At 40.2% G+C, this 26,507-nt stretch overlaps 1 protein-coding gene across 5 annotated transcripts; it reads right to left on the bottom strand.

The window, feature by feature from the left end:
* Positions 1–5,071: 5,071 nt before the first annotated feature.
* Positions 5,072–25,741, bottom strand: C9orf72 (C9orf72-SMCR8 complex subunit). Of its 5 annotated transcripts, none has more exons than XM_074931346.1 (11): positions 25,645–25,741; positions 23,850–24,335; positions 20,614–20,673; positions 19,602–19,697; positions 18,902–18,966; positions 16,762–16,834; positions 13,068–13,184; positions 11,966–12,201; positions 11,395–11,452; positions 10,758–10,867; positions 5,072–10,675 (listed from the first exon to the last, which is right to left on the bottom strand). In XM_074931346.1, exons 2-11 carry the CDS (start codon positions 24,291–24,293, stop codon positions 10,489–10,491), a joined length of 1,446 nt encoding a protein of 481 aa, XP_074787447.1. In that variant the 5' UTR covers positions 24,294–24,335; positions 25,645–25,741; the 3' UTR covers positions 5,072–10,488. The 5 variants fall into 5 exon arrangements, with proteins under 5 accessions (XP_074787447.1, XP_074787450.1, XP_074787448.1 ...); XM_074931349.1 differs by having other exon boundaries at positions 24,141–24,335; XM_074931347.1 differs by lacking the exon at positions 25,645–25,741 and adding an exon at positions 25,048–25,587.
* Positions 25,742–26,507: the final 766 nt, after the last annotated feature.

Below are 26,507 nucleotides of genomic sequence, written 5' to 3'. Positions count from 1 at the left end.
TGATTAACAAAACTCCATAATTAAAAACTAGTTATACTCTGTTACTAATACATAAAGCCAGTCCTATATTTGGCTACTTTTTTCTGTAATAAGCACATTTACAAGCTGACACTTTTCTGGAACTAATTGAAGACATCACGTTGTCACCATATCCATAAGACCAGTCAAACAAACAGATACTTCTTTTCATATGTGTCAGACTGGTAGTTTGTTCACAAATGGACAAAGAAATCTATTGAAATATACAAAGATGGGAATGAAATCTGGGTGGTTAATTTGAAAAGAGACATTCTGAAAGTTTAATAGAGTCTGTTAGCTATGAATTTTGTTGATGTTCAAATTTTTTCTTAAATGCATTATCAGAAAGGTGACTGAATGCTTTATTATATTTTTGTCACATCTTCATAGTTTACATTTTATATGTATATGTTTTGTATATATGTGAAAATTTTTCCTGAAATACATTAGCTGTAAATACAGCTCAGCCAAATGCTAGTCATGTGGGCTGCAAGTATCCTAAAAAACATTCAGAAATAGAGCTAGAAACAGAATAAATACACATTTTACAGAGCCCCCACGGCAACTACCAGCTGGCATCAAAGAGCAACTTTATTTGATGGAGTCACAGGAAATCAAACATCCATGAGTTCACTGCAGTCCAGACATGCTAGCATCATGGATCCCTCAACCATAACCACAAGCTTCTCTTATGAAGTGCTGTGCTGCCACCCTATGCTCCTGTACACTATGCCTTGTTAGTGCTTTTCTGTTTCTCCATCCTGGAGGTCCTGGCACCAAAAGGTGCCTCATGGCCTAATGCAGTCAGCCTCCTGCACATTCCAGAGCTCACAACCCCCCTGGCCTTGGCATACTGGAGGTCCCATGGGGCATGCAGCCCCACAGCAGACAGGCTCCTATGGGGAACTTGTGGTAGCCCACAACAGAACTGTGAAAAACAAGTTACTTGGCTGCCCTGGTATGCAAATGGTTGATGCATATGATGAGAACCTCCTTGTGCTTATTAGGAGCCACGTAGGGGAATGGAGGCTAAAGTAAAGTAATTATGTCTAGGCATTGAGTAAGTCCAACAGTAGGGGAATTCTGGGGTGCAAAGTCACTCATCCCAAGCTTTACTCTTGGTAAATCCACATATGCCCAATATTGCCTAAATGACAGTATCAGAAATACGAAATTTGGGTGCAGATGTAGAAAAACTAGGACCAATGGAGAAAACCAATCAGGTATGGGATGCTGAGAGGAGCTTGGTGGGGGAAGGAAGATGCAAGGATAGAAAAAAAGCTTAAAATAAGAAAAAAATAGGGAGTAAGGTAAGAAATCAGGCAGAGAAAAAGGAAGGTGGATCCCCTCCAGCAGCTGGAGCACAAAATGCCTTCAGAGAGCAGTGATGCTGACCTGCATGCCCCAGACCACTGAGATGCCGGAGGGACCTTCCTTGGACAACCTGCCATCAGGTCTGTGTCCGTCAGATTTGGTGTGGGAGGAAATCTATTTGCACCTCCACACTAACAGAATTGTAATTTGATTGTGTTTATGTGTTTCACTGGGAGTCAAACCTATAATTAACAGTTTCATAATCAAGCCCAATAGTCTGGCATTGTTACTTAATTACAAGCTGATATATGATTGCCTAGATCACTGAGAATTTTGTTGTCCTACCCATTTCATTCTAGTGTGATCATCAATCAAGAAACATGTTAACCAGTTTGCATCAGCTACCTCTCAAGTCTCCAACCTGAAGAGGACTGAAAATGTTCCTCAGCCTGCCAATGCCCAATTCCCTGCCAAAAACTGGTATGAATTTAATTAGTCATTACATATTTTCCAGGTCCTTTGCACTCTGTGTGTTTTGTCTGTGCAGCTACCCTTGGCTACTAAAAAACACCCCATGAAATGCCAGAAGGTCCTTCCTCCAGAATCTAGGTTATCAGAAATCACTTCCAAATACTGCTATCACAGAGACAGGGCAGATATCACCAGCAGGAGACAAAGAGGTGCAGGATTAATTTCCAGTGAAGAGACAGCCTGAGACAGACAGAAATTTCAGCAAGGGCAGACTGATTTGCATCCCTATGGGTGAATGAGGAAGGCTGAAACTGCAGTTTCGTCAGTCAGCTACACTACTGAACACTTTGGCAGAAATATTGAATTACTGCATGTATAGGCTGCAGTACTAAATTTCAGTATTCCCTGACCTGTAATTTCTTATGTTTCTGTTTGTACTGAAAACCAAAAAAAGTCTAGCAACTGTTAGTCATATTTAACTGAAGCTGGAAAACACACTCTGTTGTACTATAATGAGACATTTTTTTCTAAATGGAGGAGAAACTGGCATTGAAAGTTTCACAAATTAGCTTTGGCTATTGTATGTTTTTAAACATTTCGGCATACTGTTACATACAGGTTAGGGACAAAGCTACAGATGTTTGCCTTGCTTCACAGCATCAAGCTTTTAGTTTGACAGCCAAAAATATCTTAAGTGATTTTATCTAATTACCCTTCCTTATACGTCTACATTCCTCTCTTAAAAGTCTTTTTATTCCTTTCTACAAATACATGTTTCTGTAAAAAGTCCTGATTAGCCCTCATGTTTCAAATAAAGGATATGCTGCTATTAATTTTAACATGTGTGCTAGACCCTATATTCCTGATACCTAAACTTTTCTCTATGGGATTCATACATTAGCACATCCCTAGTTTCACTGGTGAATCCAGGGCCACCTTTAAGCTTTCACACACGTGTGCTCCCACAGTGGAATTTATTCAGCCCCTACTTTTATCTGTGCCACTGGAGATACTCAGAACTGATCAGACAATGCCATGAGCATTGATGGAACTGATCTTTGTCTCCAGAGGTCACTGCCCACCTTGGCGGTTCTCTGGTTCTAAGCAGCAGTGACTGCAGTCTGCCTACCAGACCATTGCACTGCAGGACAGTTGGGGCTGGCAGGGACCTTGGTAGGTCTCCCGCCTGACCCCTGCTCAGAGCAGGCTCAGCCATGGGGTCAGACCAGGTTGCTTACGGCTTTATCCTGTGGGGGCTGGAAACCCTCCAAGGAAGGAGATGGCACCACCTCCCTGGGTCTGGGCCCTACCCATCTCTCCTCACAGGGAAAAAACTTCCCTTATCTCCAGCCCCTCTGGCTCTGCTCAGCTCATTGCCCACCAGGACAGACTCAGGGCCTTCTCCCCAGAGCTCTTCTGATCTCACCAGCATCGCTGCCAGGGCTCTGACTGCCTGGGGCAGGGCTGCCCTTTGCTCCTCCCCCAGGTGCACGGGGCCCTCTCTTTTCCTCCCAGTAGTCCAGGTCCCTCTGGACAGCAGCCCTCCCCTCGTGCATATCGACTGGTGTCCCCCAATTTGGCATCACCTCAAACCTGATGGTGTACTTGGTCACTTTCCCAAGTCAGATAGAGATGTTCAACAGGACAGGCCCCATGGCAGACCTTGTGTGACCCCCACGGGGCACCAGCCTACAAGCAGATTCAGCCCAGTGACCACCACCTCTGAGCCCAACTGCCCAACCAGGTATTTATCCCTCTGGTGGGACACACACACAGACCTTAACATTCAGCTTGGCTACAAGGATGTTGTGGGACAGTTGCTGAGGTCAACGTAAATGATATCCCCTGTTCTCCCCATGTCCACGAGTCCAGTCATTTTATCACAGAAAGCAATGAAGTATGTGAAGCATTATTCACTCTTGGTCAAGCCATGCTGTCAGTTCCCCATCACCACCTTCTCCTTCATGTGGCAAGACACATGCTCCAAGAGGACACAGGCCATGATTTTCCCAGGCACCTGCGTGAAAGTGGTCAACTTGCAGTTCCCAATTGTCTTTTGGCCCTTTTCCAGTTGTCAGGGACCTCTGCCATGTTTATGACAATAAGATAGGTACATCTAAAAGAAGGGAACAGTTACCAGTTGCCATTTCATTCCATTTAAGTAGGAAATTCTCTTTCCACTATCTCTTGCTTTGAAAAGCTGCCCTATGCTAATCAAAGGTCAAAAGTTCTTGCAGGGTAGCTCTAACTGAAGTCAGACTTACCTGATAGTCATTGTCAGAACTGTGTCATTTTTTCTGAAATTTAATTGAAGTCTTCTGTGTTTGAAATCTCTAGACATGCATATGAACAGCATGGCTTTCAGAAGCAATATAATGACTTCCTTTAAATGAAGTATCACATGAACAACCTTGTAAATAAGGACATGCTACTATGGAGTTCCCTTGGTGTTTTGCCCAAGCAGAGGTGTAACAGTTAGAGCACAGCTCTATGCCAAGACAGAGGTAAACTTGAAGAGAGGACAAAGTGCATTCTTTGTAGGCTCTGATCAGACAATACAAGTGAGCAATATGCCTGTATGAGATAGCCCTCATATTCTGACCAACTTTGCTTTGTCTTCACAGACCTGAGAATAGGAAGAGAAATCTTTCTAACACCTTTTCCCAGTGAAGAAAGGAGAGTAGAAGTTCTGGCACTCTGTATTGGTGTGTCATACTGGTGGCTCAGGGATAAGAACATTACCAAAATACCCATGCTGGTATATAGGCTGGGAATATCCTCTGCAGTCAGAACAAATAAGACATGGCAGCAATCAAGATCAGGGAAACTGTGCTACTAAAAATGCTCTGAAACACTACTCCCTGTTCAAATCCAACTGGAAGAAATAAACTTTCCCTGTTATTTTAACTGAAAACCTGAAGAAAGGTATTCCATGACTGCTAGATATAAGTGAACTCCTTAAAACATTTAGGAATTCTCACATATGGGATTAAAACTTTAAGAACAGAGGCTAAATTCTTATTTGAGCAGATCAGAGGCATAGCAAATCATACCAGTCTCAGCTTGAAATAATTAAGTCCTTAACAGAAATGGAACTAAGTAACATACGACTTTCTATCAATCACAGTCTGTGATTCAACATTTTTAATTTAACAAGAAGGAGTAAGGTTTTTTCTTTATTTCAAAAGAGAAAAGATAATGATTCTATCAGATACAGAACTGAAATCCTATGAAAAAAATAAGCAGCAACTGAAGTCAAAAAGTGTGCATGAATTTTATTAGAATACTTCATTTCCTGAGCAAGATTTACAACACAACATGCAGATGCATTTAATAATTTACTTCACGATACGTTCTGCACTTGTGATAGTGCACTTGTGACAGTTGTGCAACAAAAGTAGCAACTGAGAAAGTTTCCAGATTTTCATAATTTCAGAAAGTGACAGCATTTTCAGTAAACAGAGCTTTACTATTAGTAGTGTCAATGTTAACTTTCCAATGCCTATCAAGCTGAAGTGCTTTATTTCAACAGCACATTTAAAGCTCTTTAGATTTCAACACTTCTACATTAGAATTTTCAGTAGCGTTTATTACATTTTTTTCACAATCTTAGACACAAGAGTAAAAACTTAGTGCAATCAGGCTCTTTTCTCATGGATCAATTGCTTAGAAACACAAAAGGAAATAATGCTAGTAAGACAGAAGCTCAGCACAAGTAACACGTCTGGTAAAGTAACTCAAGCTGGTGAAGAGGGTTTTAAAGTTGTGGGGGGAGGGGAACCTCAATCCATCCCAGTCCTACCAGGTTGATGCCAGTGCCAGCAGTAGATGCCCAGAGCCTGGAGAGGGGTCACAGGTCAGCAGGAGAGCACCTCAAGAGCAGCACGAAGGAGTTCCAGCTGTAAGTCAGCTTCATCAGGAACAACTTCAATGCCTCTATGCAAATGCCTATTTGCATACAGGCTCTTTAGGATAGACAGGCAGAGCACATGAGAGGGCACTGTTGCTTTCTGTGTCACTGACCAGCTGGAGTGCCTGGAGCTCTGCCTGGGGATGGATGAGGAGCCAGCTGAGAACTTATGTGTCAGGGTTAAAGGGAGGACAGGGACAGGTGACTTTATAGTGTGGGTCTGCTACAGACCACCTGACCAGGAAGCCTGAGTGGATGAGGCCCTTGACAGACAGACAGGAGCAGCCTCACATTCACAAGCCCTGGCCCTCATGGGGAACTTCAACCACCCCAATATCTGTTAGTGAGAAAACACGGCAGGGCATAAACAATCCAGGAGGTTCCAGGAATGCATTGATGATAATGTCCTTCTCCAAGTGATAGAGGAGCCAGTGAGGAGAGGCGCTCTGATGGACCTTGTTCTCACCAAGAAGGAGGGGCTGATGAGGAATGTGAAGCTCAAGTCCAGCCTTGGCTGCAGTGACCATGAAAGTGGAGTTCAAGATCATTAGGGCAGCAAGAAGGGTGCACAGCAAGCTCACTACCCTGGACTTCAGGAGAGCAGATTTTGGCTTCTTCAGGGGTCTGCTTGGCAGAGTAGCATGGGAGATAGCCCTGGAGGGAAGAAGGAACCAAGAAAGCTGCTTGAACTTCAAGGATCACCTCCTCCAAGCTCAGGAGTGATTCATCCTGACAAAGTCAGGAAGAATGCCAGGAACCCTGCATGGATGAACAAGAAGCTACTGGACAAACACAAACACAAAAGGAAGCCTACAGGGGCTGGAAGCAAGGACAGGTAGCCTGGAAGGACTAGAGAAAATTTGTCCAAGCAACCAGAGATTAGGATAGGAAGTCCAAAGCCCCGACAGACTTAAACCTGGCCAAGGACATCAAAGGCAATATGAAAAGCTTCTATAGATACATTGGTGATAAGAAGACGACTAAGGAAAATGTGGGTCCTCTCTGGAAAGAAATGGGAGACCTGGTTATGCAGGATATGGAGAAGGCTGAGGTACTCAACGACATTTTTGACTCAGTCTTCACTCCAGCCACACCACCTAAGATGCAGGAGGCAAAAGACAGGGACTGGGAAAAAGAAGAGCTGCCCACTGTAGGATATCAGGTTCAAGCCCATCTAAGGAACCTGAAGGTGCGTAAGTCCATGGGACTTAAGATGCATCCACAGGTCCTGTGGGAACTGGCGGATGAAGTGGCTAAGCCGCTATCCATCATATTTGAAAAGTCGTGGCAGTCCTGTGAAGTTCTCACCAACTGAAAAGGGGAAACATAATCCCCATTTTTAAAAATGGAAAAAAAGAACTGGAGAACTATAGGCCACTCAGTGTCACCTCTGTGCCCATCAAGATCATGGAGTGGATCCTCCTGGAAACTGTGCTAGGGCACATGGAAAATGAGGTGATTGGTGACAGCCAGCATGGCTCCACTAAGGGCAAACTGTGCCTGACAAATCTGGTGGTCTTCTACGATGGGGTTACATTGTTAGTGGGTAAGGGAAGAGCAACTGATGTCATCTATCTGAACTTCTGCAAAGCATTTGACACTGTTCCTGCACGACATCCTTGTCTCTAAATTGGAGAGACACTGATTTGACAGATGGACCACCCAGTGGATAAGGAATTGGCTGAATGGTCACGGTCAAAGTGTTATGGTCAACAGCTCGATGTCCAAGTGGAGAGCAGTGACAAGTGGGTTCCTCAAGGGTTGGTGTTGGAACCGGCGCTGTTTAACCTCTTTGGTGGTGACATGGACAGTGGGATTGAGTGCACCCTCAGCAGGTTTGTCAATGACACCAAGCTGTGTGATGCAGTTGACACACTGGAGGGAAGGGATGTGCCATCCAGAGGGACCTTCACAGGCTTGAGAGGTGGGCCTGTCCAAACCTCAGGAAGTTCAACAAGGCCAAGGGCAAGGTCCTGCACATGGGTCAGGGCAATCCCAAGCACAAATACAGGCTGGGCAATGAGTGGATTGAGAGCAGCCCTGCAGAGAAGGACTTGAAAGAAATAGTGGATGGAAAACTGCCTATGAGCCAGCAATGTGCATTTTCAGCCCAAAAAGCCAACCATATCCTGGGCTTCACTGAGAGAAGTGTGGCCAGCAGGTTGAGGGAGGTGATTTTCCCCCTCTACTCTGCTCTCATGAGACGCCACCTGGAGTACTGTGTCCAGCTCTGAGGCCCAACATAAGGACATGGACCTGTTGGAGTGAGTCCAGAGGAGGCCACAAATATGATCAGGGGGCTGGAGCATCTCTCCTGTGAAGACAGGCTGAGAGAGTTGGGGCTCCAGGAAGACCTCACAGTGGTCTTCCAGTACTTAAAGCAGACTACAGGCAAGATGGGGAGGGACTCTTTATCAGGGAGTGTAGGGATAGGATGAGGGGTAATGGTTTTAAACTGTGAGAGGACAGATTCAGGTTAGATGCAAGGAAGAAATTCTTTCCTGTGAGGCTGGTGAGGCCCTGGCACAGGTTGCCCAGAGAAGCTGTGGCTGGCCCCTCCCTGGCAGTGTTCAAGGTCAGGTTGGACGGGGCTTTGAGCAACCTGGGCTGGTGGAAGGTGTCCCTGCCTGTGGCAGATGATCTGTAAGGTCCCTTCCAACCCTAATCATTCTATGATCCTATGACGAAAGCATAATTCTGACAAGTTCTTTTAACGAAGCACTGAGCTCCCTGCAAGAGTCCTACGTACACATATAGCAAACAAAATATAATTACTTATTCAACCAGGTAATGCTAATGATGTTCATTTGCAAAAATGGTATGCAGCTGGAGCTTAATTCCACATCTTTTAGAAGCTCTGAATATTTAATTGTGAATCGTTGTCTTTCAGGAAATGTATTTCAGGAATTCTGTGCATCTAAATAAAGAAAATGATTCCTTATAAAATCTGATTATTGGGAAAAGCTGTGATTCTAACATCTGTTAACTTTTATGTCTTGCTGCATGAAAGATGTAATAAAAAGCTGTGTTGAAAATGGAAATCTGTTTGCCAAGGAGTGTTATAAACAAAATGTAAGCAAAAAAGCAGCTGTGGCTTCTCCATTCACAAGTGCAGCTTTTTTACAATGAATATTGAGTTATATGGCTACACTAAAACATGGCATAAATATATTCCTGTGTTTGTCCAAAAAGAGAAGACATACAAAACATGTAATACAAATGTACCACAGTTAATGTAACACACACCAACCATGTGTCACAACTCATAAAAATCAGTCTTGATTAACCTGACATCACACCACTCCTACCTGCTACTGAAAAAGAAAGGTTGAGGCATTCAGACAGAAACCATGGTTTTATTTTCAAGCAAAGCAAAGTTGGAGATTTGGTAAGATGAACTCAGAAGATTGGCAAAAATATTGACTAGTATCCAATTAGTAAAATGCTAATCACATCGTTCATAGCTGTGCTCATCTCTGAATTAAGGATTGTTAAAAATATTACTGCCAATGTAAAAAAAAAAACCAAACTATTTTATCTTTCAGTTTTGCTATCACCTTGGATGTTCTTTGGTAAAGTCTAATACTTTAATCTGAACCCTATTCTAACTGACAATGGAAAAAACACCATCAGTTTATGGAGAGAAAGACTGACAACCGCTGCTGAATGACACAGGTTTTCTGTTTTGTGTTTTAAGACAGCTCAATTATGCTGGATCACTGAACAGCTCACTGAAGGATGGCCCAGCAATCTGTGGCAGAGTATCCTGGTTGGCACTCACATGCACAAAGTTGCCTAAATAATGACCCGGTTTACACCTCCATAGTGCTGCTATTTAAGCTGCTAATAGTCAACAATTTCCACACAGGAATAGCACTTTGTAGCACATTAAAAATCCCAAACACCTTTACATTTTCTAAATGAAGGAGCGAGTGGTGTTAAAAAGGGAGATGAGGGAAGATATATTTCAGATTTGCATCACATACATAAGAATAAAAACTTTTAAAACTCTTCTAAACTAAAGGTCCCTCTTCCAAAACCTCCAAGATTACAGAGGATGTATATCCTCTCTAATTAAACATAAGCACGGTTAGATGGAGTTACATCGAGTTATATCAGATTAGTTAGACTGAGTTATATATTAGATATAAGGAAGAAGTTTTTTACTGTGAGGGTGATGAGACACTGGCACAGGCTGCCCAGAGGGGCTGTGGCTGCCCCCTCCCTGGCAGTGTTCAAGGCCAGGCTGGACGGGGCTTTGAGCAACCTGGGCTGGTGAAAGGTGTCCCTGCCCATGGCAGGGGGGTTGGAACTAGATGACCTTTAATGTCTCTTCCAACCCAAACCACTCTATGATTCTGTGATGTATTGTTTTCTGTGGAAACACTAAAAAATAGTGATGCAGCAGATCAGGGAAAAACTGACACAGACCTGAAGAAAATCTCTGTGGAAATAAAATACTTCCCTTCATCGTACACTAAAAACATGTACAAATTTATCTTATAAGCCCATATGGCAAAGGAACTTCTGGTAACATTTATTGTTTAGAAAAGCACACGGAAAAGATAGATTCATTAAAATCATGCTTGTCCAGCTAAGTTGATATTCCCCGCTAACAAGACTCCCTCCTGCTTTGAACAGACTGTAGTGTTACTGTCCTCTTAATGCTTCATCCTCAGACAAGTCAATCAGTGTCACAAGTGTGGTAGTCATAATGACAAATTTCTCTTCCTGCCATGCAAGATTGCAATATTACACATTAACAGTGGAGAACTTTAAAACGTCATGAGCATGTCACGTTCTTGTACACTAGTGTAGAATGGCCTCCCAAAGATAAAGGAATGTAGGCCTGGTTTAATCTTCTCAGCCAAGGCCATTATTATGTTAAGATCGCCCTCTGCTGTTAAGTCAAGATCTATTTTTAAGCTACGAAGAGACTTAAAAGGCTTTTTTCCTTTTTGCCTGCAAGAAAATAGAAAAGGGTGTTGTAAAACAGAACAGAGAAAGTTTCTCAAAGCCTTCTTTCTATTATCTGTTCACTTACGTGTCATCCTCTATGTATTTTATTAAAGTTAAGGCTTTTCTGTGAAGGACTAGCAGAAATTGTGCAAGGAAGGTACTCCTTAGAGATAAGCCAGGCTTCAGATGAAAGATCTGTTAAAAATTATACAAGAAAATTAAGTAGATGCTGAAATTCAAGAATAATTTTAGGAATGTGGAATATAAATAAACATTGCATCCACATGTAACCTATCCTTAATTACAGCAAACCAGGCACATTCACAGCAGATTTGTAGATATATTCAACATTCATTCTTAGTTTTCTAGCTGCACAGATTCAATAAATTAAGCTGGTTTACAGTTCTGTTTGGATCAAGTATTATTTTCCTCTTTAAAATGATCTCGAATTAATCTCAGTCAGGTAGCACTCTCAATACTGTAATTGTAGACACTGTTGCACAGAAATAGAAAAAGTGCATTGTTTTTCATAAGTAGAGAAGAAGTTTCAGTATTATACTAATTCTACAAATAACACAAGTATTTTTCTCTCTAGTTATGCAGAGAAGAATCACAGCACTAGTATGAAAAATAGCTACCAAGCCAGCAAATTATCTATTTATTGTAAATTATCTGTTACTAGGGTCTTTAGCTCTTGTTCTTTCTGAAAAAGCAACAATTACCTGATCCAGGAAGGCTTTTACTAATGTATCTCGATGCAGGATATCTTGAAAGACATTTCTATAGAAAAGAAAGTGAACAAAATTGTGAGGTAGTGCCATGAAAGGACACTAACCGTCCAGCAGTTGCACACAGCAACAGAATTACTGTTTACAATCTGGCAGAAATTAAAAGTGAATTCAAAATTTTAGTGAATTATAAACTCACTATTTTTAAGGCTAATACAGAATTTTAAAGCAAAACTTTCACATGAAATGAACTAAACCCCGGAAAGTCATTCGGATCTGTCAAATACACTTAGCTCTGTAATACCCCTAATTAAAACAGGCAACAAAATTAATATGACATGGTCAGAAGTATCGCTGAAAATAAATTTCAGTAATATTTAACGCAACAGAACTACTGACAGAACTAGTAAATTCCTTCAAAATTAATGCACCTACTAGAGCTGAAGGAGCTTCTTAAAAGCAAAAAAACTCTCATGTACTTTTTATTAGGAAGTACACTTTGTACTACTTTACTCTTTTGTCCCAAATCAAATAACTTTGCGAGATGTGAGAGAAGAGTACATACAAATCAGGTGTGAAACTCTCATCTGTGTGGATAATACGATCTTGAGACATTTCTTCATCTGAATTAGCTCTCCAAAATGCTGTAAGCTCAGATCTCATATATCGTCGTTGGTTATAGATGTGTTCATGACAAGGGGGCATCTGCTTCACTGTATTGACATCTACATCTATATGTGTAGTAGGATATGGAGCATACATTACTTGACGGAAGGGCAACACAAAGCTTCCTGTTGCATCCTGTTTCAGTGAAAAAAATTATTATTCTAGTTACTTTTTAAAAAAACCCTGAATCTATACTGGAACAAAACAATATTAAAGCATCATGCCTAAATTTTATATCCCGTTTGTTTAGATATGTTTTGTTTGAGAGAACTGGTGACTGTAGCCCAATAAGAAGTCCTCCATACTGGATAATTCCCTTAAAATAACAGTGAAAACAGTACTGAGGTAATCTGTGTGTTATAGTATTGCAACATCTGGTTCATGAGCCCATTAACATTACATATTATATTTATCTGTTAAGTTTAGACTGATTGCCAGAGCAAGAAGTGTTATTTTTCTATTCATCTTCACCCATTGCTACAGCCCTTTTAGAATACTTGGAAACTGTCGGACTGATGGACTGCTCTTATTTTGGTTTTAGTACAACACAGAAACTTAATGCACCTTTTGAGATTCTAAGCAAAAGAGTATACACAGAATCACAGAATCATCTAGGTTTGAAAAGACCTTGAAGATCATCCAGTCCAACCATCAACCCAGCACTGACAGTTCCCAACTACACCAGATCCCTCAGCGCTGTGTCGACCCAACTCTTAAACACCTCTAGGGACGGGACTCCACCACTCCCCTGGGCAGCAGTATAGGAACAATTCTGGACGATACTCAAGAAACAGATGCGTCAGAGAAAAGACAGGCTTGGAATTTTAACACACAGATAGTTACAAGCAAGCTACAGCACCAGAAAGGAATAAAGGGAAGATGACATCTTTCTTTGAACATGAATGCGTGTATGTGTGTGCACATCTTATGCACATGCATATGTATACGTTGAAGAATGTTCTTAAACTACAGAAAAATAGAACTTTATTAAGCGTACTTACTTTGAGTAAGCCTTGAACAAACAGTCCTGACTCGTATTTGAAAGAAGACTCATTTCTACAGAGTCTGGAACACTTCCGCTCTGATGGTGTAAGAAACAGACACAATGTTCTCACAATCTGCATTAAAAAGAACAGTTTTGAAAAACATGAAAATGTAAGCAATGAACTAATCTTCAATGTAATTTCTGACTGGAATGTATCAGGCATTTCAAATGATGAACAAAAAGTTCATCATGCGTATTAGAAAAGCCGAAACTTCATCAAGGTCACAGAATAGTGACATGCTTAAATTATTAAACTGTAAGTCATATTACTCCAACTTCATGTCAAATGAAGGAAAAATCCAACACTTTCTGGCAAAGTTTGTTTTTAAGCCAAGTATGTAGAACAAATCATTTTAGCCTTCTGCTTCCTCTTCCTATTACATAAAGATGAGTTACTGTGATTACTTTCCTAGCCTTTTAAGCCTCTTATTTTATTCATTCCATATTGAAACAGCAGCTATTGTCTCCAATCAGACACAATCAATTTCCTAAATAAGTATCCATCTTTATTTCCTCTGTAATTTCCTCAAACTCTCCATTAAAACCAACAAAGGTACTTCATTATCCATTTCCAAACTCCTTTGCTGTTATAGCTACAAGTAATCATCTCCAAATACAAACAGGTATTCCATTCTGCTAACCTTTCAGTCTTAACCTGTGGTGTCCTACCTGTGTTTGTAGAGTGTTTGAGAAGGCTCTATTGTTGCACCATGTGTTTATGCAGTACCTAAACCAATGACAACATAGTTTCTGACTAATGCTTTTTGTCACTTCAGCAACATGCAACACATGTTTTTTCACTTTAAGAAAAGCTAAAGTATGCCATAAAGAAAGCAATTACTTCAGAACAGTTGTACCATGACATAAAGAGCGTGCTGCTGATTAAGAATTTGTGTAAAACTTACAAAATTTTACCCTCACATTCTTCTAGACTGTTTTTTTCCTATAGTGTCTAGCTTATCAATACATTATTTTATGTGCTCATTACCATTTAGACCTTAAAGCTTTTTAATTATTTTATGAACCATAAACGTTAAGCGTTTTACAATGACTTAAGCCCTTAACATTTCCTCTATTATGGTAACTTAATCATGTGCAAATCTTACACCCCTGAAACAATACATACTAACTGATTTCAGCTAAGAACTGAAAATTTTCTCTTCTCTGCTTCTGTTGTGAGTGAGTATCAGAATTTTCTGTTCATCTGATCAGAGGTGCATCACTGCCAATACACACAAATCCTCCAATTTATAAAGCATCATGAACTGCTTATTTCAAAACATAGCTTTGCTAAAGGTGCCTTGATTTTTTTAAAAAGACGACTATTATATTTCACTGCAGCAAGACGACATACATACCATAAAATATGTAATACGTATAGTGTACAATTAATATGTAATATATTCAGCAGGCCCACTGTTCTTAATTTTTATTTCACATTGAAGCAATAAACACAGATACATTCATATATATACCAAAAAGGACATCAACTTTGAAAATTAAAGTGAGCTTTTCCTCAAAGGAAGGTTTTAGTCTTACAAAATAAAACTGAGTTCAATAACCACAATTAAAAACATAATCAGACAGAAGAGCCCAATATACAAAAACACTCCCTATCAGAAAATGAAGTTATTTGAATATACTGCTTCTACACATGCACCACTGTAGCACCTTTGTCATGGTCTCAAGACATGAGATTACTGTTATTGAACGGCCCAGAGGCCCCAGTGTAAATTGAAAACTTATAATGCTACGTAACTACACAGAGCCTACCCTCACAGCAGTATTGGTATACTCATTAAGTGCAGTGGCACCTAATACCTGAAGGCTCTAGGACTGCACAGTTTTATGAAAACCTTACTTTCATTCCCAGTTGCAGGGATATTCTGAATCAAAGAGGTTTATTAAGGGACTCAGACATGAATGTAGAGGCAATTGATGTAGTGAAATACATTTTCTCACAAAGAACACATTTTCTTCACGATTTGTCTCTGAATATCCTAACAGAAAATGAACTTCAATGTTTTTATTAGAAGGGATGGAGTAACAGCCTACTTAAATGCAAATCAAAGGGAAATATCTCTGAACAAAACACTGATGCACTGCACTATGCTAAAAAGAAACATGCTTTAAAAAATACTTTAATGGACAGTAAACACAAGTGTGTTTCTTCCAAGAATTGCTTTCAATTTATCTGAAACAAGCATTTTGGTATAATCAAAAAGCCTTATACATAAAAAAAATACCAGGAGAATTCTGAATAAGGAAAATATCCTCATTTGATTTTTCCTTCGCATATTGAGTAAGCTTAAAATAAGCATCAGGAAACTCTCCATTTATACTGAAATATTAGAGGAAAAGTAGTACAGGTGATAGTTTTATATTGGTTCAAATTAAGCATTTCAATAACAAACTTACAAGAGAGTTAAAAATAGCATGGGAAAAAATGTCTACCACAAAAATGTAATTATTTTCTTGTTCTGAAGTGACAGCTTCTAAGAGCAACTTTTTTTCCTCCCAAATAGACCATAATGATGCATATACTCTGCCCTGTTAAGAGGTAAAGCTAATGCTACTTACTGTTTCTGGACCTGAAAGCTGCTAAACGTCATCCCTACTAATGTGCTCCAGCACGTGTGACACACTGAGTGTTTTGTTGCTACAGGCCTCAGTTCTAGGGGTTTGTATTTCTCCTTTGCCTCTTTCTGGTTCTTCTGAAAAGCTGAGTCAAACCTAGTTTAAGATCTACCAGTTAAACTGTACACTTATTTACCAACTAAGTTTTAAATAGACTGAAGATGAAGTCAACACAAACATAGCTACAAAGAAAAAAATATTGGAATTGCTGGAATGGTTTAAGGTCCCAGTAAGCTTGCCTCCTTCAACGTGACTACAGAGTCAACATCTTTGATGTTGCATGAAACACAAGCAGTTCATGATACAAAAGTACATTTATTCCCCAGCATAAGAGAAATTATGCAGATACAAATTACTTAAAAGAGTAGACAGATAATACTCACTGATATAGCTGAAGTGGACAAGCCAGTTCAGAAATCTTCAATTTATGTAATTTTGCTAGCAAACATAATGTTAAAAGCTCAGACTCATTTACTACTTGTTTATCACAGAACCATGGAATGCTTTGGGTTGGAAGGGACCTTAAAGATCATCTAGTTCCAACCCCCCTGCCATAGCCAGGGACACCTTCCACTAGCCCAGGTTGCTCAAAGCCCCGTCCAGCCTGGCCTTGAACACTGCCAGGGAGGGGGCAGCCACAGCTTCTCTGGGCAGCCTGTGCCAGTGTCTCACCACCCTCACAGTGGAGAACAACTTTGTATCTAATCTAAGACTACACTCTTTCAGTTTAAAACCATTACCTCTTGGCCTATCAATACATGCCCTAGGGCAACCTACAGTATCAATTAAATTAAATTCATTGGTTTTCTTATAGTTGCCGGAATACAACTGATAAGGCAATTTTCAGGTAGAATTATCAACTACTTGACCAATCAGCTGAAGGAGATACTCAGACAAACAGTATTCCTTCCTTCTTCAACCTCAAGTATGTTTAAAGACAAACCTTGTTTCAAGTAACAACTAACACTCTTAATAATCAACATTTAAGTTCGGTTTATTAGAAAGTGCATTACCTTATTAACTTTTTCTGCACTGCTTCCTACAACTACAGAACATCCACAGGTCTGCAGGTGTGAACTAATTGCACTGCAAATAAAAACAAACATAGGTTAATACATTTAATCAGACTTTTCAAATAAAACAATTATCATATTCATAAGAAAAATGAAGTGCTCCTAGCATAAATATAGGCCCATACCTAAAGGACCTCACACAGCTGTGTGTAGGATACGGCTGAAATAAAGTTTGACAATATCTACATTTTTATTTTGATGAATAAAAAGACTGCCACTCAGAACCTCCAAACACCAGTTACAGAGCAAACAAAAATTGTCTACTGCCACTATCTAACTGTATTACAGAATCTGTATAAAATTATTTTTCTAAAGTAACAGAATACATATTAATAATGAAGGATTTGAAAACATCTTGACAAAAGATCTATTTCATGGTTGTCCTCCTTTTCTAAAACTGGATCAGAAGACAGTTTTGGGAGACTTGGCAGGTAAGCTAGTCTATTTGAGTCCCTCAGAATACACACAGGCATGCTTGAAGATGAGTGATCTTGTCTTCTGACTTGCCAGCAGCACAGATCTGATTTAGTTTATCTTAAGTTTGGAGGCTGCAGTAAATATATCTGGACTAACCTTCACAACTCTTCAATTGTCCTTAACAAACTTCCTCATTCTGCACTTTCCCCCTGCACTTCCTCAAACCAAAGCCTGGCCCAAAGTTTCAAAACATCTAGATACTCTAGAAAGTCTAAATACTATTAAAAAACTTTCTCCGGTATCTGTGAATATACTAAAGTACATTTATGCTATCTTACTGAAAGATGCATTGTATGTGAATAACCAGTTCTAATAAACGCCTCTAATTGATAAGGACTATAATAGCCACACTCAGGCTCTGAAATCTACAGGTGGACTTTATATTGTACCTGCTACTATTTATCTTACCAAGTATATTCTGAGAGTTAAATTTAAGGCCATCTGAATTCTTATGAATTCTTCCTTTGGGGCAGAAACAGATGTTCAGTATAATTTAGAAGTTACTAAGAAAGCATGACTGCTTATTTTAGAAGCTGGTTTTGTTGATATGGGAGTTTATTTAGTTTAATCCAATTTTTATTCAATGACATGCATAAATCCATCCAACACTGTATTTAAGACTTGAAATCAGAACCTAGCTGAGCTGGTAAGCTTTGCAGATAAGCTAAAAACCAGACATCTAGACCCTTCACATGAACGGCCAAGTTATTCTTTTCTTTTCAAGACAAAATTTCCCGGGAAAAGAAGCATCGAGTGGAGATAACTGACATCCTACAGTCTACTACCCGCCCAATAAATATGCATCTGGTACATGAATAGCTCATCATTGTAGGATCAATGGCGCTAGTTGTTTACAATAAGCCATTCCATAACGTTCACTTCATTATTTCCCACATTCTTTATGGAACTAAATACTACATTACTGTGAAGAATTAGTTAAATTAACACATGAATTTCTGTAGTACAGGAAGTGTATGTGATGCTGTATAAACAGATGGCACTAAGCACTACATAAATGAAGGCAGTTACACCAGAGATGTTCTGAAAGGTAACAGAACATCAGTTAAAATCTACAAAATATGCTTTCCCACAAGAAGAGACCAAGTTGCTCTCGAGTGTGACTACTTTCTCTTATACATTAAAAACAAAAAAAAAAAAACAAAGAGAAATATACAATTTAATAATAAGCATTCTTTATGTCATACCATTAATGACTCTTATTCATGGTTTATGCAGTAAACACAACCCCAAGTTCTTTTGGTATTTCATAAAAATGTAAGACTTTGACTTACAGCCTCATAAAATTGAACTTAAGTATCAAAGAAAAACTGTATTTGATAGGAATTCTATTATCAAACAAATGACTCTGTGACAATGCAGTCTACAGGGATACAACTATTAGCCCAGAGCCAGTCTTCTAAGAAGATAACTTCTACAGAATTTAGACAAAAATCAAAAAAAGCCAAATACATGTCATCCTCCCCACTCCTACAAAGCAAGCTGATCTAATACATGTTCATATGCACATACTTTATATATATATATATGCACACACAAGTTCAAAACATTTTACCACAGCATAAATCAAAACTGAAATTCATACTTGAGAAGAAAGCCTTCATGGCAACTATCCCCAATGTCATCATCATTTAGCACTGTGTCACTTATCTGAAATGCAAGTAAATATACACAAAGGTTAGGCAAGGATCTGCAACACCTTCCAAATAATTGATTTTTGGTTTTAATGACAGAGGGGAACTATTTGGGAACTATTTAAGCTAAGATGTAAGACTGCCCAAAAGCACAACCTTAAAAAGACCTTCTGACTTCAGCCAAACAATTCTGAAAATTAGTCACCTATTAAATATTCACCAGTCACAAGTCAGATTCATCCCAATGTTTTTTTCTATAACCTTGTCCAGTACAGTTTAAATAGGAGATCACTCCTACTTCTATGAAACACTAAACCACACTGCAACAAGTATCATTAAAACCATTTACCTCCCCATTCCTTTTGTTTTGCATCAAATATTCTTTCCACTTCATGCTTAAAAATGGTGTCATCCTACGCAGTCAATTTTGCTAAGTGCTGACCATAAAAACCACAACTAGTACTGTTATATTTACTAAACTAAAAATTATGTTAAACTATTCCCTTCACCACTTAGGAGAACTTGATGTGGAATAACTTAAGTGTACAAGAATTTATGACTGCTGTGGGATTTTGTCTGCCAAAGAGAGTACCAAACCAGAGTGCCAAAGCCACTTTTTTTATTTCGAATGCAAGGAACACAAGGACTTACATCTATTTCTTCTGGAACACTATGTGATTTCATAGATGAAAGGAGTTCCATTACAGGAATGACTTCTCCTGTCAACATTGGAATGATGCTCTGACCCTGTGCATTAAATAAAACACTTGAAGTAAAAGCACATTATGTAGTATTAGAAGTTACTACTAACATGAACTTGCAATATTACATGCAAAACATATTTTAACTTCCTATTGTTTGTGCTATTTTCAGGTGTGATACAAGCAGAAATTCACGCATAGACTTCTTCGGCTCTGCTCATCAATAATTATGAACCGGAAACAGATTTTGCTTCTCAACATCATGACCAAAATGGTTTTCCAGGGTCCTGTGCTAATTTTCACAATCAGTTTGACCGGCCTAAACAAGAAGTATTTGTATTGAGATAATCTGATCATACCATATTATGTGCAATTACTGTTAAGCATTTTAAATCCAAGTCTGATGTTTTAACAACTACAGTAAACCATGGCATATTAGTTATTAACATACAAAATTACTTATCTGTTTTACCTATCACAAGAAACTGAAGCCATAATTTCATATTTACAGTTTCAGGTATCAAATTGTTTTCACAGTCTTATCCATTAGGTCTTCAACCACATGCCAACATGACAGACTCCACACGTCTCTGTAACTTGAAAAAGGTAATGACCTAGTGAAAAGCCATCCTTGACAGGAGGCGAGCATGAATCTATGGAAGCTACTACCTTTACAGAGCTTCAAGTTCAAGTAAATGACTCTCCTTTTCTGAAAGGTAATATTCTTCATAGATTTCCACTTTAACCATAAAGTGATGGAATATATTTTCCTTCAATTTGTTCACAGCTTCCATTGTCCTATCTTCAGAAACTTTGCCTCCTGTGCATGGCAGGTCAGCAGTCAGTCCAAAATATCTTCCTAAATCCCAAAAATAAGAAGCAGCACCAACTTCTACAGTCACCAGATGGAGTCAAATAATTTTGTGATGGTGTTTCACACGCATCAACCAGGTGGCCCTTACCTGATCCTCCATTCTCTCCGTGCCTTCCAAGACAATCTTCTGGAAATGTTCTTGCCTCTCCTGAGCAAGAGAAGCAGTTAAACATAAACGCTCTGGTATTTTTTTATATATGTATGCACATAACAGTCAAATGGCACAGTTTCTTCCCTGTGGAGTCATGCTTCTTAGAGTCAAATTTTGATGTTCATGTCTTTTTTTTTTTTTTTAAAAAAAAGAGTTGACATTAGCAGGAAGTGATGTGATTTTAAACAGATCAATGCTCCCGCTTTGCCCCCCACCAAACCTCTCACATGTCTGGGCAGGAGTAGCAGGAAATGGAGGGTGCGATAACAACTACAAAACATTAAGTTTCTTCATTACAGACCAAGAAAATGCCAAATGATCAGATTATGGTGCAGAAATCCACTTTATGGATGTATTTTTATTTTCAAATGGATAAGGTACAGACTGATGGTTCCTGATGCAGCACAAGAAAAATCAGACCTCCAGAATGAGAAAAATTGTTTGGGGAGGGTAGGAGAAACAGGACTTTTTTTTTCCCCACATTTTGAGACACTGACAAGTCTTCAAAAGGTTGTTTTATGACCAAGTACAGGAGACATGAACCTAAAAATACACAAAACACAATGTACAAGAGACTAGACAAAGTTCTCAAAACAGACTCCTCAGCAGCTGAGTAGCAAACTGCATTCAAAATACAACTTACAATGAAATCAAGTTATTTTTCACAAAGAGAATCTGGCATTAATCACTGGACCAATCAATACCATAAGCAAAAATGGAAGATGCTGTAAGAACTAATAATATCTTCTGCTAGAATCTGACAGGTTATTGAATTTACTGCTTATTCATTAGTTTCCTGTGACTGAACTAATCCAAATTCATCAAGTGGGAAAAGGGTTTTATGTAACTTTTTTTGAGTAGGTGAATAGGGAACAAGCTAAGTAACTTGCCCTGAAACAGTAATAAAACTTGTCTAACCATCTAAAAATGCATCTGTGAAAAACTACAGGAATGTGGCAGATTTCTTCAGGGCACCCCTACCCTTGAGTTCAGTGTCAGTCAAGTAAGACATTCTTGAGAATGAAGATCCTTTGCTTTAAAAGAAGTCAGTCTTCATGAAGATAAGGCTGAATAAATGGTGTAATCCACTTGTTTTTAGAAATTTAACAGCTCAAAATTATTAAACATCTGGAACATAAACTTGAAGTCGATAAAAGGGGTTTCTAATCCCATACAGATGACTTGCTTGGAGTTGCTTGCCTTTCTTTGCAGTCTGAACACTGTTCCATGTTTCTCCTAGTCCTTGAGTTCAGAAGGTTTCTTTTGTTCTAAAGTCTAGCTGGAAATGTTGTCTGGCTCTACACAAAACTGGTAAGAGCTCATAACCACAACCATCAGAAATTCCAGAACAGATACATTGTTTCAGATAAAGACTTCAACATTTTTCGTTTTGTTGTAGCCATAGCTGCTGAACTGCCTCAAAATGCAAACTACAAAATGAGCCTATTTTATTTCAATACTATCAATCTACAACTCATGTCTAAATTGTAATCTACATTTTCAAAGCAGTTTTCTCTCTTCTACATAAGGCTGCAGAACTGCAGATATACTGAAGTTTACTACATTATACAGTTGCTGAACAGAAGAGAACTTGCCTTCAACCTAGCAAGATTATTTTGTGGAGTGTCTCCTTGGTTCTGATCAAATCTGATCTGTCATGTATTTTGTACTTTGATCATCCTCAAAAAAAAGAAAAAAAAGATATTTATTGTCTGCCTTCCTTCTATTTCAGACTGTGTCACAGTGTCAGCTAACCCAGCTGACTTACCTGCTTCAAGAACATCTGAAAAAGAATAAAGAACTTAATGACTATTTTCTGATAAAACTAGTAGTAAACTTTTTTTTTGTAATTCTTAATGACACTTGAAGGGTATTTCAGCTATGGAAACATACTGATATGGATCATGTCCAAAAAGAGGCAAGACGCTTATACTTAAGTATATTATAGTTAAGAACAACGGACAATTCTGTTTAACCACTCACATTAAAAGTCAGTACAGAGGACACTAAATGACAGAGAAGTAATGTGACCAAGAACATGAGATAGCATTCACTTATGTCAAAATCACTAACATCCAGCAACTTTTTGAAGACTAGATCGGGAATGAAAACATCTGTGTTTCTACTACACTGAAAACTAACTTTATGACCTAGCCTTCCTCTGAAAAATAAATCCCAGGAGTATCAAGAGACAATGTGACAGAAAACACTACTGGCCATCATCAGGCAATATAGCAGAAATCCAATGGAGTCTGCTCTTGTTGCAGAAACAAAACACCACCACAAAAATTTACCACAGCTCATTATTTCTGGAATCTTAATAAGTTCACGTAAGAACAGTCAAAAAGAAAGTTTAAGTATGTTGACTAGAGGTCCTAAAACAGAAGAGGAACAAAAACTTTATCAGACAAACATGCATCACCACACACATTACATCCGACATACAATCTACTGCTCTAAGACAACTTGTACTCCATGAAGACGACATATTAGTATTTATTAGAATGTTATTTATTTTAAGCAAAAATACATAACAATTTTCACTTAGTAAGAAAATACCCATAATGTACCAAAAAGCTAAGAGCTGCAATTCTTCAGAAAAATTTAGCGTGTTTTCCTTTTTGAATTTCAGAAGTAGAAATATTTGGACTAAAATAGATGTATTTTTGTGGTTCTCCCATTAGTTTTACACAATTTAACACCTGCTCAACTGTTTGTTAATACCCTTTTTTTTAAAAAATAAAACTGTTAACAACAATGACAATATTAATTGTATCAGTCCCTCTTTCTGGACCTCAACAGTGAAAACAATGATTTGAAACACAGTAAATTTACAATCCTACCTAGTTTAAATACATTAATTAACACAGTTAAAAGTAACAATTTAGATCAAATTCAGAAGATGAAAAACTGTGCAGGATACTTATTTCACCTAGATAGCCTGGGAAGGGCTATGTAGCATTACCAGGATCTATCATGTGGCTAAAAACCCCAGTCTTGAACTTGCTGACATATTTGTAACTTAACCTTCAAAATTGTACACCTGTAGAGAGGTCAGCTTTCTCTGAGTTTTTGTGTCTGGACTGCTAGATAGTGGGTGTCACAGAATTTTATTCTTGCTTTTGCTCAAGACAACCTGGACAAGTGTTTTTAGTAATGGACAATAAACCTACCTTATGCATCCATATTCTTCCTTTCCTTATAATATGTGTTAACCTATCCACGCACACTCTGTGAAGCGGCAGGTAGAAGCCAAGTTCACTTTGTGGAAGTATAATTGATAGTCCATATGTGCTTCTGTCTCCATTCCAATTTCCATCAAAGATTAATGACACAATGATTACCCTTTTTTCTGCCAAGACAAAGAACTTCACATCTATTGCACCGCTTTCTGCATTGCGAAGTATTTCTCCATTCAGGGTGTGGTTAGCAAGAAAAGTTATTTCACCATCACTAAGAAGTACCTGTTCTGTCTTTGGGGCCCAGATGTGCCGCACTCGGGGGCCAAGAATATTGTCCCAGTAAGCAAAAGTGGCAGCTAATAAAGGTGACTCTCCATTCAAAGATATCTCTGTTTTAGCCACTGCAGGAGATGGTGGTGGACAAAGAGCTGACATGCCTGCTTCCTCTCTCTTTTAAAACTGAAATGCTTACATTACCTAAAAAAAAAGTTTTCATAGAAAAAAACAAACAAACAAACAAACAACAAAATTAGAGATGCACTCATTATTTTCTCATTTTCTTTTGTTTCCAAATAAGACTTTGAGAGACAACCTGACTTCTACACCATCGTAGACTTCATTCAAGAAGGAAGTGTATATGCATACCTTCCACACAGTGAAGTGGTATGCTTTACAAAAGTTAGTCAGTCAGACCTCAAATACCCTTTACTCATTACAGAAGTATGATAAGCCTGCACAGCATTCAACTTGTGCAAGAAAACTGACATACAATATATCTTTTACATCATGGTGACATGCAGGGTGATAGAAGACAAATGCTCAGGACTTTATAGAATGTACTGACAGAAAATTCATGTTGCGTAGACACAAATCTTTAAACACTTTCTCTAGCAGCTTCCAAGAACTCTACTGCTTCCTCATTTTGATGGGAAACTGAAGAATATAGGAAGGAAGGAAGTTTCATCTCCCCTAAAAGTTACGCTAGTCACAGAAACACATTAAATAAAAAAGTTTCACTAGCAAATTCAATACAGGATGGAAAACTGTAACAGCTAAAATGCATTTACTCGATGAAATGCCGCATGACCAGGACTCGGCTTTCCTTTCCTCTCTGCCTGCAGCACTGCACATGACAGCAGAGGGGACCCACCCCGTGCCGCTCCCCAAGGAGCAGGAACACCCGACTCACCCACACAGCTGTAAGCCGCCAGACCTCTGGCACCGTTTCGTTTCACGTATCTGAACTTTCTTATTTCCTGGCGAGCGTCCCTAGTAAGATCGCCCGGGTGCACTTCCTCACCTGGGCAGGTCAGTAAAGCACCCTTCCCTCAGGCCCGGCCGACCGCCACCCGGCCGAGCCCTGCCCGCCGTGACCAGCCCGGACGGCAGCGGGGAAGCCAAGGCCGCCCGGCGTTCTCAACGTGACTTCACGGTTTTCAGGGAAGACGCACGGCAACACCAGTCACCCCTGCCTCCTGACGCTCGTGGCCTAACGAGAGGCTTCCTCTCACCACAGCCTTCCCAGAAAAGCCTCCTACCCCCCACCACGGCAGCTGCGGCACACGGCGACGGTCCGGAGGCCGAATCACCGCGCTCCCAGCCTGGATCAGGCCCGTTTCGCACCCTCCAGGTCAGGTCTGAACTTCGGAAAAGACCCATCTCTAGGGGAGGCGAGCTACGAGAAGGCCCGGCTCCTTCCCTCCGCAAACAGGCGGGGACGGCGGCAGCCCCCGGGAGAGAAGGCGCAACCTCCCCCCCCGCCGCCCCGGCCCCGCGCCCTCCTCACCTGCGCACCAGCCGCCGCACCGCGCATGCGCCAGCCGCGTCCCGCCTGCCCACAAGGCAGCAGGCCTTAGCGGCGCTGCCGCGCAGGCGCAGTGCTGCCCCGGGCCGGCGGCCGCCGTGGTCGGTGCTACCGGGGAACTGCCTGGGCGGGGACCCCGGCGGGGCTGGCTGGCTGCCCGGGCCGTCTTGGCAGCAGGGAGGCGGTGTTACTTCACGGGCGGCGGAGGAAAAATGGCAGCTGGCCGCGCGGCCAGCCAGGAACGCCTCCGCGCTCTGAGGGCTGAACCCGCGCTTTGAGAGCTGCCTCCGCCGCGGCGGCGGGGAGAGCGGTGCTGCTGCGCTCTGGGAGGGGTAGCGAGCCCAAGGCGGGTCACTCTGGGAGCGAGCAACCCCGAACTGGCCCAGGGCCGGCCCGAAAACCAAATACAGCTTGCGAAGGAAGCGAGAAGCAGCCGCAGCTGCAGGGTAGTTGGGGAAACTCCCTTGTGCCGGGTGCGTCATTTGATGGACGGGCTTTTAAGCTTAAAATAGGAAGTTAGTAATGACAGAATTAGGTTAGTATACAAACATACTGTATGCAAAACAGTGAAGGTGCCCTTATTGGAGCTTCGTTTAGTTTACAGGTATACGGTAAGTGCCTTTACATCTTATTGTGCAATCCAGCCTGGATAAAAATTACAGAATCTTAGAATGGTGTGGGTTGGAAAGGACCTTCAAGATATCCAGTTCCAGTCCCCATCTTCCACTTCATCACTTTGCTCAAAGCCCCATCGAGCCTGGCTTTGAACACTTCCATAATCCCCATAGTCACTTAGGTGTGAGATGCATGCATTTATTTACAGCCTAAAAACGAAAAGGACCCCT

The sequence above is a fragment of the Athene noctua genome, chromosome Z (assembly GCF_965140245.1).
Source record: "Athene noctua chromosome Z, bAthNoc1.hap1.1, whole genome shotgun sequence".
Taxonomy (NCBI): domain Eukaryota; kingdom Metazoa; phylum Chordata; class Aves; order Strigiformes; family Strigidae; genus Athene; species Athene noctua.
The sequence above is the reverse complement of the archived record's forward strand: the minus strand, read 5'-3'. Positions and strand labels throughout refer to the sequence as shown.

Excerpts from the sequence above, each read along its gene's own strand:
- C9orf72 (XM_074931346.1), bottom strand. The coding sequence starts at position 24,293 with ATGTCAGCTCTTTGTCCACCACCATCTCCTGCAGTGGCTAAAACAGAG. Across the intron at positions 19,698-20,613 it reads CGGAGAGAATGGAGGATCAG|GGTCAGAGCATCATTCCAAT; the intron begins GTAAGGGCCACC and ends TTTAATGCACAG. Across the intron at positions 10,868-11,394 it reads TAAAAGCCTTCCTGGATCAG|ATCTTTCATCTGAAGCCTGG; the intron begins GTAATTGTTGCT and ends AATTTTTAACAG.